At 41.4% G+C, this 15164-nt stretch overlaps 1 protein-coding gene across 6 annotated transcripts in view; it reads left to right on the top strand.

Annotated features, from left to right (window-relative positions):
* The window catches only part of GRID1 (glutamate ionotropic receptor delta type subunit 1), an 845542-nt gene that overhangs the window by 803559 nt on the left and 26819 nt on the right, over window positions 1-15164 (top strand). For all 6 annotated transcript variants that reach the window (XM_050958562.1, XM_050958557.1, XM_050958559.1 and 3 more), the window contains exon 13: window positions 2510-2705. In XM_050958562.1, coding sequence (XP_050814519.1) covers window positions 2510-2705 — 196 coding nt within the window. The remainder of the gene's footprint in view (window positions 1-2509; window positions 2706-15164) is intronic.

The following is a 15164-nucleotide window of genomic DNA, read 5'->3' on the forward strand; positions in this document are numbered from 1 at the left end:
TGACGAACCTATTTATGATCCGAAAGAAAAATTCAGAGTGAACTTTTACTTTGCAGTCATTGACACAGCAATACATTCGGTTGAAGAAAGATTCACATTGATGCAGCAAATTAGTTCAGTATTTGGCTTCATATATGATGTTTACAGTTTGCAAAATAAAACACCAAAGCAAATTATGGAACATTGCTTGAATCTGGAGAAAGCTTTGCAACATGATGAATCCAAAGATATTGATGCCTTTGACTTGTGCAGTGAACTGCAAGCTATTGCAAGACGAGTCCAAAGGAGTTCATCACTGCAAGATGTATTGAACTTCATATGGGAAAATAAGCTGACAGATAGTGTCCCTAACACAGTTATTGCTCTTCGCATCCTCTTGATTCTCCCAGTTTCTGTGGCCAGTGGTGAGCGAAGCTTCTCCAAGCTCAAGTTGATAAAAACGTACATGCAAACATCAATGTTGCAACAAAGACTTGTTGGGCTATCTACCTTGTCACTAGAACATGACATTGCTCACAGCATTGACTTGGAGGAGCTTGTTTCTAAATTTGCTAAACTTAAAGCGCAGAAACATAAATTCTAAATTATAACATGTTACTCTGTGACCGTGTATTGTGTATAATGTATGTGATGGGGGGGGGGGGCGCAAGATGGAAGTTTCTCCTAGGGTGCAAAATATCCTTGCACCGGCCCTGGTTGTAGCCAAGTCTGGTGGAAGCCAGAGTGGGGCTGTAAACGGGCTGCTGGTACAGGGCTACCTAGCACACAGACACTCAATGTGGGACCTGGATGTTTGTAGGCTGGCTGTGAGCATCCCAGGCTAAGACCTCCAGCAGCAAAGCACTATAAGTAGGGCTTCATGTTTGTCATGGGGGTCATGGAAGTCTCGGATTCAGTAACTTTCTGCAACCTCTGTGACTTCTGCAGGAGCAAGTGTGGTTGACTCCAGGACCGCCTAAGCAGCTGGCTCAGGTGGCCCAGGGGCCAGCCACACTGGCTGTTGCTGGAGCGGTTCTGTATCCAGCCGCTGAGGTGGCCCTGGGGCCAGTCGGACCAGCTGCTTTTCAGGTGGTGCTGGGCTCCCCCCAGCAGCGGCTCCCTGGCTCTCCCCCCACCCCAGCAGTTGTCCCTGCAGACACCCTCCCCAGAAGTGCCCCCTGTGTGCCTCCCCCTTCACAGCAGTGACCCCCTTAAGATTTAGTCAGTGGTATTTAAAGTATAATTCATGGACAGGTCACGACTGGGAATTTTTGTTTATTGCCCATGACCTGTCCTTGACTTTTACAAAAATACCTGTGACTAAAATCGTAGCCTTAACTATAAGGCACCCTGGGTTGCAGGACAAGTGGTGACACAACCCCTTACTGGTCTGGATTGCACTCGAACCTTGTGACAAGTGGTTATAAAGCACAGGTAGAACGGTCCCTACTGTAATGTAAATTGAGTGGATAGTATGGATATTTTACATATAATGGGCCTAATTCTCACTGACCTGAATGTTGCTTTACATCTATCTGGCAGTGAAAAGGGACCTTAAAAGGATATAAATTATATTCTGCATGGCTGGAAAGTGAATGACCTAGAGTGGATTAAGAGGGTATGTTTAAGGGTATGTTTCTGCTGCAGCTGGGAGTGTGCCTCCCAGCCTGGATAGAGAGATGTATGCTAGCTCCGTTTGAGCTAACATGCTAAAAATTGTAATGTGGATATTGCAGCACAGCTGTGGCATGGGCTCGCCACCTCAGCTCGGACTCAGGGAGTTGGGCAGACTAGTGCTTGGGAGGCTAACCTGTACCACAATGTCCCTACCGCTATTTTTGGCAAGCTTGCTCGAAAGGAGATAGTGTTTAGCTGCCTACCTAGGCTGGGAGGCACACTTCCAGCTGCAGTTTAGACATACCCTTTAAGGCCCTTTTGCACTGTCAGAGTGATAATATAAAGCAACTTTAGCTTAAATAAGAATTAGGCCCAGTGTGTGGGTATATGAAAATTGTTTATTTTATTGGTGGGTGCAGGAAAGAGATTTGGACTATAAATATACATTTAAAGTTAGTGTATTGATTTTTGGCCCAATTTTAAACTGGTGTGAATCCAGAGTAACTCCACTAGTTTCAGTGAAATTACTCCCTATTTACACAGATTTAAATGAGAGCTGATTTTGACCTGTATCTTTAAACATTGTTTTCCACATGCTTTAATAAAACTTGATTGCTCTGTGCTCTTGCATAAGCATAGCAACATCAGAATGGGCTCAGAATGAATATTATCTCTTCCAAATAAACCTCTTCACTAAAAGAACTCAGGTACAATTAAACTTTGTATGATTTCAGTGCAGCTGAATTACACTTTGGGTTCCTTTTATGATAAAAGAGAAACATGCAAATGAGACTGATTGATGGTAGGTGATTTGTTTCACTCTAAAGACAGCCATAGAAAGAGATCATTTAACTAATAAAATCTCTCTATTGTACCAGATAACACTAATATTTCAACATCTCTTGAATTTCAGAACATTTCAAGATCTGTCCAAACAAATGGATATGTCTTACGGTACTGTCAGGGATTCAGCAGTGTATGAATACTTCAAAGCAAAAGGGACAAACCCTTTGGAGCAGGATAACACATTTGCTGAACTGTGGAGGACAATCAGTAAAAATAATGGGGCAGATAACTGTGTATCGAACCCTTCTGAAGGCATCAGGAAGGTAAGACTGGATTAATAGTGCAGTTTTACTTTAAATTTGTCTTGTGTTTGTGTAGCTTGCATGGAGTTAATGAATGAAAAAATAATTGTCATGTGGTAAAGGCAGGATTTAAAATAAAAAATACTCCAGTCCTAGGTTTCTTTTAAGTAAAGGTTGCAAATTGGTTTGAGGTCAAAACTGTTGATAGCAGCATGCTTCTAATAAAGGATTATGCTTTTCCCAGCAAAATCATTTCAACCTTAGACCAGCTCTCACATGGAACTCAGATCTCTGTTTCTGAAAGGCTATTGTTTCTAGTCCATTACAACTTCTAATTCTTTTGCATCTTTCCCGTTCCTCTTTCTAAGACTGCAGGTAAAATTTTCATTTGTTGCTAAGTCCCACTTTTATGGCTTAAGTTTCACTGACATTTAATGAGATTTAGGTTCGTAGATACCTAAATCACTTTTGAAAAAGTTACCTTGGGTGGTCTTATATTTTCCCTGTGTGCTGAAACTTGTCCTTTACCCATGATTATTGTTGTCAGTGGATTAAATTCAGTCCTATTCACTTCAGCAAAATTATGTCCACTTACATTAGGGCAGAAACATGAACTAAGTTTTTTGTCATTTTTGTTTATACATTGGTACTTGAGGTGTTCAAAAATTCATCTACGTGCTCACATATTACCCATCCATGTAGTTATTCAGTGTCACTTCAGTCTGCTCACTAATGTATTCGCTCACCTATTCTCTCTCTCTCTCTCTCTCTCTCTCTCTCTCACACTCACACACTTATTTTTAAGCTAAATTAACTGTACATGCAGGTTTCAACCAGCTGACATAGGGTGGCTCAATACAGGAGCCATGATCTTTGTTCAGAGTTCTAAAGCCTGTGATAGTTTTTTTTAATTGTGACTTTCTAATTGAAATATGTTGTCTCATCAGTACATAGAAATGATGGAATTTGACCCAGAGCAATGACAGAGGAATCAGACATTCAACTTTCAGCCATCCACTTACTTAGAAGTGCCTTAGAAGTGTACATGCATGCATGCATACACACATTTCTTGTGCTGTTCCCATGCTGTAGCTCTGCATAGCCAGAACGTGAATGACAAATATGAATCAGAAGTGAATTACAGTACACAGGATGCACAGGAAGTCAATGAAAGTTAAAACTTTCTTTAGAGGAATATCATAGTCTCCTTTTTATCAGTCTTTTTATTTTTTAAAATAAAATATTATGAATGTAGACTCATTGGTCAGTTTCTTTTGGTGTAAACTGAAAACCAGTATCTCTGGGCCCACAACTGTGTTACAAGTTCTTTATGCTTTTGAAAAGCTGAGACTAAAATGTAGACTTTTCTATATTATTTTACTTTTCCAAATGTTTTATGTTTATTTTTCTAGACACTCACAGAAAAAAATTAAAATCTTCAGACTTTTAAAATGTCACAGGCTGAGTTGATGGGAAAGAATGGACTCCAGACAAGGGATATTCCATTGTTAGGGAAAAATAAGTGTGGATGTGCAAGCAGAAATACTCTATTCCTAATCAAATTTATTAACAAGTCTTTATGTCTTGAATAGATTTTGGTGGCAAAAGCAGCAGCCACCAAATAAAATATCGCAGGTGTGATTCCACTCTCAGAACTCCAGCATTTGCAGCAATGCTTGAACAGCTGCATCCATCATGCAGAGGTTTCTCTTTCCACTGGTTCACCCAAGACCACTGTTCCCAAAGCTGTCTCTATGCTCTACCTCCAAATGCTTTTGTTATTAAAGCTGTCACTCTGAAACCACTACTGTCAAAATAGCAAAGGAGACACCAGTTTCACTTTTTACATATGAAACTATTTGGGTAACCCTTTAAATACATATAAATGTAGAATTTATGTGTACATTGCAACAAATTCCCTGTAAAATATGTGGAATTTTAAAATAAATTTGTTTGCACCAGTTTGTTTACTTGCTGCAACTATAAGTGCAATCTAGTTTTTGGCAATGTGGGTTTCATGTCTGCATGTATAAGAATTTGTACAAAGCAAATTCTAGATTCATGAACCCTAACATTTTGTCTGGAAGTACTTGCATGCTGTCCAAGCACAGAACATAAACAATATCATGTGATTTGTTCGACTCCTCACATCTAACCAATCCAGCTCAAATGGTGACTATTACATGCCCATTAAGAACTAGTCAGGATCAGTCAGTCCGGAGAATTAAAAAAATATATATATCCACAGATACTTTCAGATGACAAATCAGTTCTGGGAAATGGTGCTGAGCTCTCAGAGAGATCCTGAGAGAATAAAGTGAGGCTACAGCTGTCAGATAACATGTTCTTTGAAAATGATTCTCTCAGCTCTGCCACTAACAATATTGAGCAGGATGCAGTTACATTTGGGAGCTATTGACCTTGCTCTGCCTGCGAAAGACTGAGTGAGTGCACAGTCTGTGCCTAAGACAGCATGAGGCAGAAGAAGTCCTGCCTGAAGCCTGATCCAAAGCCCACTGAAGTCAATGCAAAGCCTCTCACTGACTACTATGACTCTTCAATCAGGCTTGTTCTCTCTCTCTCTCTCTCTCTCTCTCAGGTATATTATTATACTAGTAATGGTTCCTCTGGGTCAAGTCCTCTTGCTATAAACTTCAGCAATTTTTTTTTTGACTTCCCCATAGTCTGTGGGTTTTGCCTCAACCTGTAACCACTGTAAAATATTAGGTTGACTTTGCCAAATGCCCTGCCCTTGGCCCAGTCACCATTTCTCCTTCTTTTATGTGTACTGTCCCTCATTATATGGGTGTAAGAAAGTGTGCTGGTGTATGATTTTATAACTGCTTAGGATCTGTATGGAAATGAGACATCTATTTCATGAGGCTTTCTCAGCATGAAAAAATAGTAAAAATAAATACACAAAATATAGATAAGCACTCTGTCACATGCATTGATGTTTAAAAAAAAATTAAACCATTTACCGAAAAAAAATGCAGGATGTATTTAAATGTATTTTCCCTATATCATCGTATTATGTCATAATATATTCAGCATCAATAAGGCTGTAAACATCCATATTTTATAAACCTATTACGGGCTTCCATTTATTATAGTTAGATTTACTTAAGCCTCAGGTTTTAGCTTTAGATTGGCAAACTGTTTAGAATACCAATTAAAGTAACTTTGGGATTCAGTGTAGCATTGGGAAGTAGCTCAAATTTATGTGATAATAACTGTGTCAAATTAAGTCAGATTTTAATGTTCTGGTGTGATATATATAAAACTTGATTGACTCTATCAAATAGCATTGACTATAATCCAGTTTCTCTGCAGTCCTATAGCTGACCTGTGCTTCCATTTGATTAAACATTTACTAAATCAGGCTTAATATTTAGTAAAATTGTCAAATAAAATATGGTGTTTCTAGTTTAAATGCCTCTCTTCAGAACTCAGTGAGCTCTTTGAACAAACAGACAAGTTGCTCATGTCAAATACCATGTCTAGAAATTGTATTTTTTTTAAAAGAGAATCAGTGTTAGCCAATGAAACTGGACTTTTAATTAGTATAAATTTCTTAGAACACAAACATGAAATGTAAATGTTGTCTTAAAACTCTAATTTTTTGCATTGTAAAATCTAAATGTCTCAAAAACACAAATATTTCTAGTGCATCTTTCAGAACAAGGACTTTTGTCAACACAATGAAAAAATATGACTTCTCCCTGAAACACAAATTTCTGTGACTCTTCTCAGTTTCCCCATATCTTTCAGTTTTATTGGATTATAAAATGGACATTAGTTACCAGTGCATTTCTAAGAAAAGCAATGCCAACTGCAGTGAGAAGCAATGTGAGAGAGTCTGGGTTTTTTTTATAGATAAGTGTTAGACATGTCAATTTTGCCCTATTCGACTCACCTCCAGAAATCTAGCTGAGAATTTCCTATCTGCTTCTGCAATTTGAACTCTTTAAGCAGCTCAAAACAAAAAGATAAATTTGAAGAGGGTTCGGAAAGCTTTCATGCATTTCTGTTGCCATGGAAAATGCATCTTTTCATAAAAGATATGGTCTGTACATCCATAGTGACCATCTACCATTTTCTCAAGGCACAGCTTCTAAAAACATTGATGGCAACCACACAAAGGGTATCTAAACACTGCAAAACACTCAGTGACACAAATGTATTTCAGATTTGCACTCAGGGATTATTCCGATTTTACATAAACCAGTTTTATAAAACAGATTGTGTAAAGTCGAGTGCACACGGCCACACTAAGCACATTAATTTGGCGGTGTGCGTCTATGGTCCGAGGCTAGCGTCGATTTCCAGAGCGTTGCACTGTGGATAGCTATTCCGTAGCTATCCCATAGTTCCCGCAGTCTCCCCCGCCCCTTAAAATTCTGGGTTGAGAGCCCAGTGGCTGATGGGGCAAAAATCATTGTTGCGGGTGGTTATGGGTAAATGTCGTCAGTCATTCCTTCCTCCGGGAAAGCAATGGCAGACAATCCTTTCGCACCCTTTTTCCCTGGATTGCCCTGGCAGACGCCATAGCACTGCAACCATGGAGCCCGTTCAGCTTTTTTTTTTTTTACAGTCACCGTTTGTGTACTGGATGCCGCGGACAGAGGAGATACTCCAGCACTACATAGCAGCATTCATTTGCTTTTGCATGATAGCAGAGACGGTTACCAGTTCTATACCGTCTGCTGCCGGTGTAAATTGGCAATGAGATGATGGTTATCTGTCCTTCTGTACTGTCTGCTGCTATCATGGGTGCCCCTGGCTGAGATTGGCCAGGGGCGCAAAGGCAAAACTGGGAATGACTCTCCGAGTCAATACTTCCTTTATGGTTTCTAAAAATAGAGTCAGTCCTGCCTAGAATATGGGGCAAGTGTACTAGAGAAGCAGTGTAGCAGAGAGCACAGCTGCTCCGTGTCAGATCCTGCAGAAATGATGAGCTACATGCCATTCACTGGGGGTGCCTCTGCAACAACCCCACCCGTTGCTTCCCTCCTCCTCCAACCTTCCTGGGCTACCATGGCAGTGTCCCCCCCATTTGTGTCATGAAGTTATAAAGAATGCAGGAATAAGAAACAATGACTTGTTAGTGAGATAAAATGAGGGGGAGGCAACCTCCCGGTGCTGTGACAGTCCAGGCAGGACATTAAGCAGTGCGGTGCAGGGGAGAGGAGCCCAGCATGCCGCTGCTATGATAGTCTAGGCAGGACAGAATCTTTTCTTAACACAGGAAAGAGAGGGGGCTGATGGCGCTCAGCCCCCAGCTGCTATGATGAGGACGGTTACCAGCCGTTCTGTACCATCTATTGGGAATGACCGAGAATCATTCCTATTTTCACCCAGGCGCCCCCGGCCAGCCTCACCTGAAGCCTGCCAGGAGCACTCACGGGTTGATGATAAGGACAGTTACCAGTCCTACTGCACCATCTGCCACCAGGCAGGGGAGAGGAGTGGATACTGCTCTTCACTGCTGCAGCATCACGTCTACTAGCAGCATTCAGTAGACATAGGGTGACATTGAAAGTAGTCAAGAAACGATTTCTTTCCCTTTTCTTTCACGGGGAGAGGTAGGAGAGTAAATTGATGAGCTATTCCCTGAACCACACCGGACAATGTGTTTGAACCTACAGGCATTGGGAGCTCAGCCAAGAATGCAAATACTTTTCGGAGACTGCTGGGGACAGTGGGATAGCTGGAGTCCTCAATACCCCTCCCTCCCTCCCTCCATGAGCGTCCATTTGAGTCTCTGGCTTCCCTTTACGCTTGTCACGCAGCACTGTGTAGCCTGGAGCGTTTTTTTTTCAAACGCTTTGGCATTTTGTCTTCTGTAACAGAGCTTTGATAGAACAGATTTGTTTCCCCATACAGCGATCAGATCCAGTATCTCCCCTACGGTCCATGCTGGAGCTCTTTTTGGACTTGGGACTGCATTGCCACCCGTGCTGATCAGAGCTCCACGCTGGGCAAACAGGAAATGAAAATCAAAATTTCGCGGAGCTTTTCCTGTTTACCTGGCCACTGCATCCGAGTTCAGATTGCTGTCCAGAGCGATCACAGTGGTACACTGTGGGATACCGCCCGGAGGCCAATACCGTCGATTTGCGGCCACACTAACCCTAATCCGATATGGTAATACCAATTTTAGCGCTACTCCTCTCGTTGGGGAGGAGTACAGAGACCAATTTAAAGAGCCCTTTATATCAATATGACGGGCCTCGTAGTGTGGACGGGTACAGCGTTAAATTGGTTTAACGCTGCTAAAATCGGTTTAAATGCGTAGTGTAGACCAAGCCAGAGAGTCAAGTGATGTTTCGTTTAACTCCAGAGATGTGTGAGGAGAGTTGATTTGTAAGTTTGGTCTTACGGGTTCAAAAGTCTCTCATGGTAACAATGATCCATATAATACAGTATTAAAAATGGGAATATTGGTACAGATTCCCCACAATAAAACGAATTCAGCAATACTGTTATGTGGGGAAATTTCCTTCTCACTCCAGCTATTGATCAGTGTACATCAAGAAGCATGAAGTTTGGTAGCTCCTGTAATTTTATCCTAGATAATGCAACTGAAAACACTATTCTTAATCATATACATTTTTAATCCCTTTGTGGGGCTTAGTAAGCTATTTGCCGCATGATATCAAGTGGTAATGAGTTTCACAGGTTGTTTGTTGCATACAAAATATTTATTTTTAGACATTTCGCATTGTTGCCTTTTTTTTATTTTGAGCATCTGTTCACGATAGAGGTAGGATAAATAGGATGACCTGATAAGTTCCTTCTATACTGTTCATTATTTTAGATGTAGACGTAATAAACTCTCTTACTCAGGAGTGGACAAACTTTTTGGCCTGAGGGCCACATTGGGTTTCAGAAATTGTATGGAGGGCAGGTTAGGGGAGGGGGTAGTGGCCTATCCCCCACTTCCTATTTGCCCCCCATGGACTCCTGCCCCATCCAACCCCCCTGTTCCCTGTCAGCCCCTCTGGGACCCCTGCCCCATCCACACACACCCACTCCTTGTTCCCGGATCCCCGCTGCCCCATCCAACCCTTTCTCTCATTCCTGACATTCCCCACCCCCCCAGAACCTCTGCCCCATCCAACCACCCCTTCTCCCTGTCCCCTGACTGCCCCTGGAATCCCTGCCACTGACTGACCCTGCCACTCCATCCATCCCCCCTCCTCCTTGACTGACCCCCTGTTCAACCCGTTTTCTCTCCAACCACCAAGCACACCTGTGCCACCTGACCACCACCCCAAACTCCCTTTCCCTCTATCCAACCCTCTCCTGCCCCCTTACCATGCTGCCTGGAGCACCAGTGGCTGGCAGTGCTACAGCTGTGCCACCCAGTTGGAGCCGAGCCACTCTGCTGCCGCTGCCACCACACAGCACGGAGACCAGGTCAGGCTCTGTAGCTGCGCTGCCCCAGGAGCTCACAGCCCAAAGCATTGCACCAGTGGTGGAGTGAGCGAGCTGAGGCTGCGGGTGAGGGGGAACAGGAGGGGAGGGGCCAGGGGCTAGCCTCCTGGGCCAGGAGCTGGGCAGGACAGTCCCAGCTGGGCAGGACAGTCCCGGCAGGGCTGGCCCCAGGCCCCAGGCCCCAGCATAGCAAGCAGGTGCCTAGGGCGGCCAATGAAGAGGGGGCAGCACATCCGGCCATTCAGCGGCAATTCGGCAACAGGACCATCACTCCCTCTCGGAGCGAAGGACCTGCTGCTGAATTGCCACCAATCGCGATCGCAGATTTTTTGTGCTTGGGGCTGCAAAAACGCTAAAGCTGGCCCTGAGTCCCACAGGCTGGATGTGGCCTACGGGCTGTAGTTTGCCCACCTCTGCTTTTACTCTTTTCCATTCAAACTAAATAGCAATAATCTTTTAAAGCGCTCCTCATTGGATTCGTTCCTTCTCCTGATTCCAATCATTCTCATTGCCATTCTTTGAATCTTTTCTGTTTCTGCTATGTTTTATTGGCAATGAGGTGACCTAAACTGAATACAGTATCTAAGGCAAGGATGTATAATTGATTTATATAATAGCATTATAATAATTTCTATATTGTTCTCTCTCTCTCCTCTTTACAGCCTCCTAATATCTTCTTAATTTTTAAAATCACCACTGAATATTGAACCAGGCTTTTATTTTTTTCTGAGCAGTCCCCATATCAATGTTTTCCCTGAGATATTACAATACCTCACTCAAAATTTTAGTGCATAGGAATAGTTTAGATTATTCTTTCCAATGTACATGGCCTTTGTTCATATATACCATTATGCTGTCCAGTTAACATATGAATTTTCATAGGTCCTCTGGAATTTCTTGCAGCCCTCCTGTTCTCTTGACCAATCTCCATTCTGTCATCAATAATGATACCACCTCACAATTCACATCTTCAGATAAAGCAATTCCTGTCCTCAAACTGATTTCTGGAGCACTTTGCTATTAGCCTCCTTGTATGCTAAATATCAACCATTTATCTCTACTCTTTGCTTCCTGTCTCTGAAACCTTTTATAATCCATGGTAGCGCTTTACCTCTCAATCCCAGAAATTACAAAATTGCTTCAATAGTCTCTTGCACATGTCTTTTGAAAGCCTAAATATCCACTGGCTCTTTATCCATTATTTTGTTAACTCTTTTAAATAGTTACATGTTAAATAAGCGAGTTGTTTCCTTATACAACCCATGATTGTTTGCCATTCTTTGATACCAAGCTTGATGCTCTATAGTTCTGTCCTTATGGATTTTCTGATCTATTTTTCTGCTACCAGAATAAAGTGAACTCCTCTACATTTCTTTGGTACACTATAGATGTGAGTGCAATGTTCGTGACCTTTCTATCTGCCAGTACATTAGCTGTGCGAAGAAGTGATATGTCTTGTAATGATGAATGCCATATTGTTTGTAATTCAAGATGCTTCATGTGTCAGTTTCATCAGAAGTTTCAGATGAATTCCAGCCACACCTCGGTATTTATTTGAAAGTTAAGTTGTTTCATCATTTCTTGTTTCAATCTGTTCTCTAAAAAAGCCTAACTTCACTACTAATAAACAAGGGCCCTGGGACAGGTCTTTTTCCGGTCGTCTTCTATAGTGAGGAATAATGGAAAGAAATTACTTAGTCCTCCCCTGCAGTCTTCTTATCCTCTTTGATTTTCCCTTTTATATCCTGGGAGTCTGATAAGCCAATTTTGATGAATGTAAAGAAGAAATTTTGTTTATATAACTCTGGGATTTTTTCCCCCTTCAGATTTCCTCTTTACCCTGTTAGTATGCACCATACCTCTTTCCATGCTAGCCAGGGCAGTTGTCCCATTCTATTAGCATCTGCTGGATTTCCATTGGAAAGTCTATTTTATGGGCACAAGGGAAAAAACACCACCATCGCCGCTACCACCATAGTTTAACCAAGCTATTAGTTTAGTTCCAGCTAGTTTTGCTGTACTACCTGCATACACCTTGGGACTCCAGTCAGGGGCATAATATATGTGACTCAGTCAAATTCAAATCCCAATCCCCAATGTATACATTTTAGGGTATTTCTTACTCCATTTCACACTTCCTGCTCCTCCAAAGAACCCTTCTGTGTCAAAGTGTATAGAGCAATAAGGCAAAAAACAGGCTTAGTGCTAATGGAGAGATGAGACTCATAAGAGATGGACTCTGAGACACAAGTTATGTCAGTCTTGTTTTCTTCTAGTTTTCACATCTGTATGTATTTGCTGCCTCAGAAGCTGATCTGCAGACAGCTGTCTTTAGCTTCCAGACTTCAGAAGAGGAGCAAAGCCAATATCTATACAAGCATACGCTTATTCGTCCCAGGGCTGCTTGGGGAAACATTAACTTCCACAGGCATTGTATTTCCATTACAAGGCAATGCCTAGAGAATCATACTGCTATGGCCTCTATTACGCAAGCTGCCCTGGATCTCTTCTTTGCCCAGAGAAGCTTCCTATTACTTAGTTACAGTTGGTGGGAAGCCTTTTGACAAGGTCAGTCTCTCTCCGCCATTTAGGATATTGCTATCCCGAGTTATGATCTGAGACTATGAAACAGTAAATAAAGTCCACCAGGCCTTTTTGTATCAATTATATATTTTTGTGACATAACCAATTCTGCGCAGTGCCATCAGAACTGTATAACATTATTTCTCTGATATCCTCAGTATTTTAGCATAAACAGAAGTCTGCATTTTAAACATTTAATTATGCACACTTCTCAACCTTCAGAAATCCTGGAGGAGGTAAGATTGTTTTCTTGTTCTGATTGCCAAAGAGAGAGGTCCCAAAGATCTCTTTTTCCATGGAGATGATTTTCTTTTCTGCCATTTCTTCTACTTTCATAATATTTGCTTCTTTAAAGAATGGAGATTCCTTTCTCTTAGTATTTATATTACATAAAAAGCTTCCTGTGTGACTAAATATTTGGCTGCAGTCTAAATTAAGCACACTTCTAATCCATGTTAACATCCAATATGACAGGGAGGCAGTATCATTTGGGCAATTTAAAGAGGGGCTGTCGCAATGGGAAAACTTAAAAATATATGCAATATAGTTACCTTTCACATGCTTTTCATTAGGAATGTGTGAAATGAGCTGGATAAAATAAGAACTGACATGAACCTTCATCCCAAACCCTAACTGAACCTTTTGTTGCTCTTTGAATAAGTCCTTTTAACTTTTGTTTTCATTGCATTTTGAACTTCTTGACATTTTCAGGTCCAAGCCACTAGCAGAAATGGAGGGGTCAATGTGCCACAATTATGGCTTTTTTTATGGTATTTGGGACCCAACATGAAATCTGGAAGTGCTAGGGGCAGCTGTCAGTGGAAGGATATGTGTGTGTATAGACGGTGGAAGGAAGGGGGCAGACACACGAGGCAAGAAATTCTGTGTTGGGAATACCAGATTATTTCATAGCAGTTTTTTCTGGCCTCTTTTGTAATTGCACATATATGCAGCAGGATTGCCTCTTTATATTGCAGAAACAGATGCATTATTTATTATGCAGCTTGGGCTTAAAATACACAAATAGGCTGTTATGTACAACAGTGGACGTGGTTATAAAAGATGCATATTACCCTGAACCAGAAATCCTGTCAGATGTATCACAGATATGGAAGTATGGTCCTATAATGGACACTCCTGCTAACATGAAATTGAAACAGTCAAGAAAGACACAAGCATATTCACAGGTAGGACAGAGACTGATATGAACAGGTTTGTAACTAACACCAATGGCTGGGGGTAGAGGATTATTCAATACACACATAGGTGGCTGTATGTGTTTTCAGAGACAGATTTTTGTGTTTACAGCCATATGGAATATCTCATGGGATAATTCATCCTTGATTCCTTCCCCATTCACATCAAAGTTTCTCTGCCCACTTGGAATGTAGGCAGATGTGCATGAAATGTCAGACATACTAATATTTTGAGGGGTTGCTTTGGTGTGGTGTTATACCTCAGAGATGCTGTTTTAGGAACTGGTGTTTTCTGGACTGTTTTTAATAAGAAGAAGATGATGTGTCACTCTCTGGCTTACTTCACGATGCTGGCATAGGATCATATAGTGTTCATGTCCTTCCTATTTGAATAGCCCATGCTGTATTTGGGACTATAAAAATACTTTGTACTAATACAACAACAGTCATCCTAGCCTCTCAAAGCACGTTACATGAATGAATTATTTTAGCCTATTGAGCATATTCATTTGTTATTTTGCTGCCTTACTGTAGTTGTTTGGTGTGATAGGATATACTGTTTGTCTGGGACTGATTTTCTGGCCTGAGATAATGTGCTAAGAGGTAGGGGTATATGGGCAGATGAGAAGTAGCGGGAGTTTCCTTTCTGGTTGCTTGGGTTCTTTTCACTGGGGGACCACTCACCAACGTTTGTTTTTTTTTGTCCTATTTGAATAGCCATCAAGGAGTTCAGTGTACTGTGATCATTGAGAGCCAAGCATGCTAAAGTGAAATGGGTTTAATTTCCTAGCCCAGACTCCTGCAGGCAGCAGCTGATATAAAACAACTGAGAGAGTCTTGTCTTCTAGGTCAATTCAAGTCTGAACTTACATGGAGATGAAAAAGAACCACTGGGAACTGCTTATGGTCAGAAATGAGGCCATTAGTTGAGGGTGCTTGAGGATCTAATCTTGTAAACAAATATATGTAGAATATCAGCTTCCTGCCTTGCCAACTCTTTTTACTTGATGAGAAAAGACAAATCACCCAAACTTAAAAAAATTAAGTCTTGGAAGCCTGCATCTAAGATTACTCATTTATTTGCATTAGAGTCTCCAACCCATCTGTTCCACTGTACTTTGTATGTTCACTAGAGACTTAAAAAACATATTACTTAAATACATTAGGAAATCAATTATTACTTTAACCAAGTAAAGTGATGAATTTTTTTTATTAAAATCCCCATCCAGAGACATTTCTTACATCTTATGTTAAGTAAAGT

This window comes from Gopherus flavomarginatus, chromosome 6 (genome assembly GCF_025201925.1).
Source record: "Gopherus flavomarginatus isolate rGopFla2 chromosome 6, rGopFla2.mat.asm, whole genome shotgun sequence".
NCBI classification, from domain to species: Eukaryota; Metazoa; Chordata; order Testudines; family Testudinidae; genus Gopherus; species Gopherus flavomarginatus.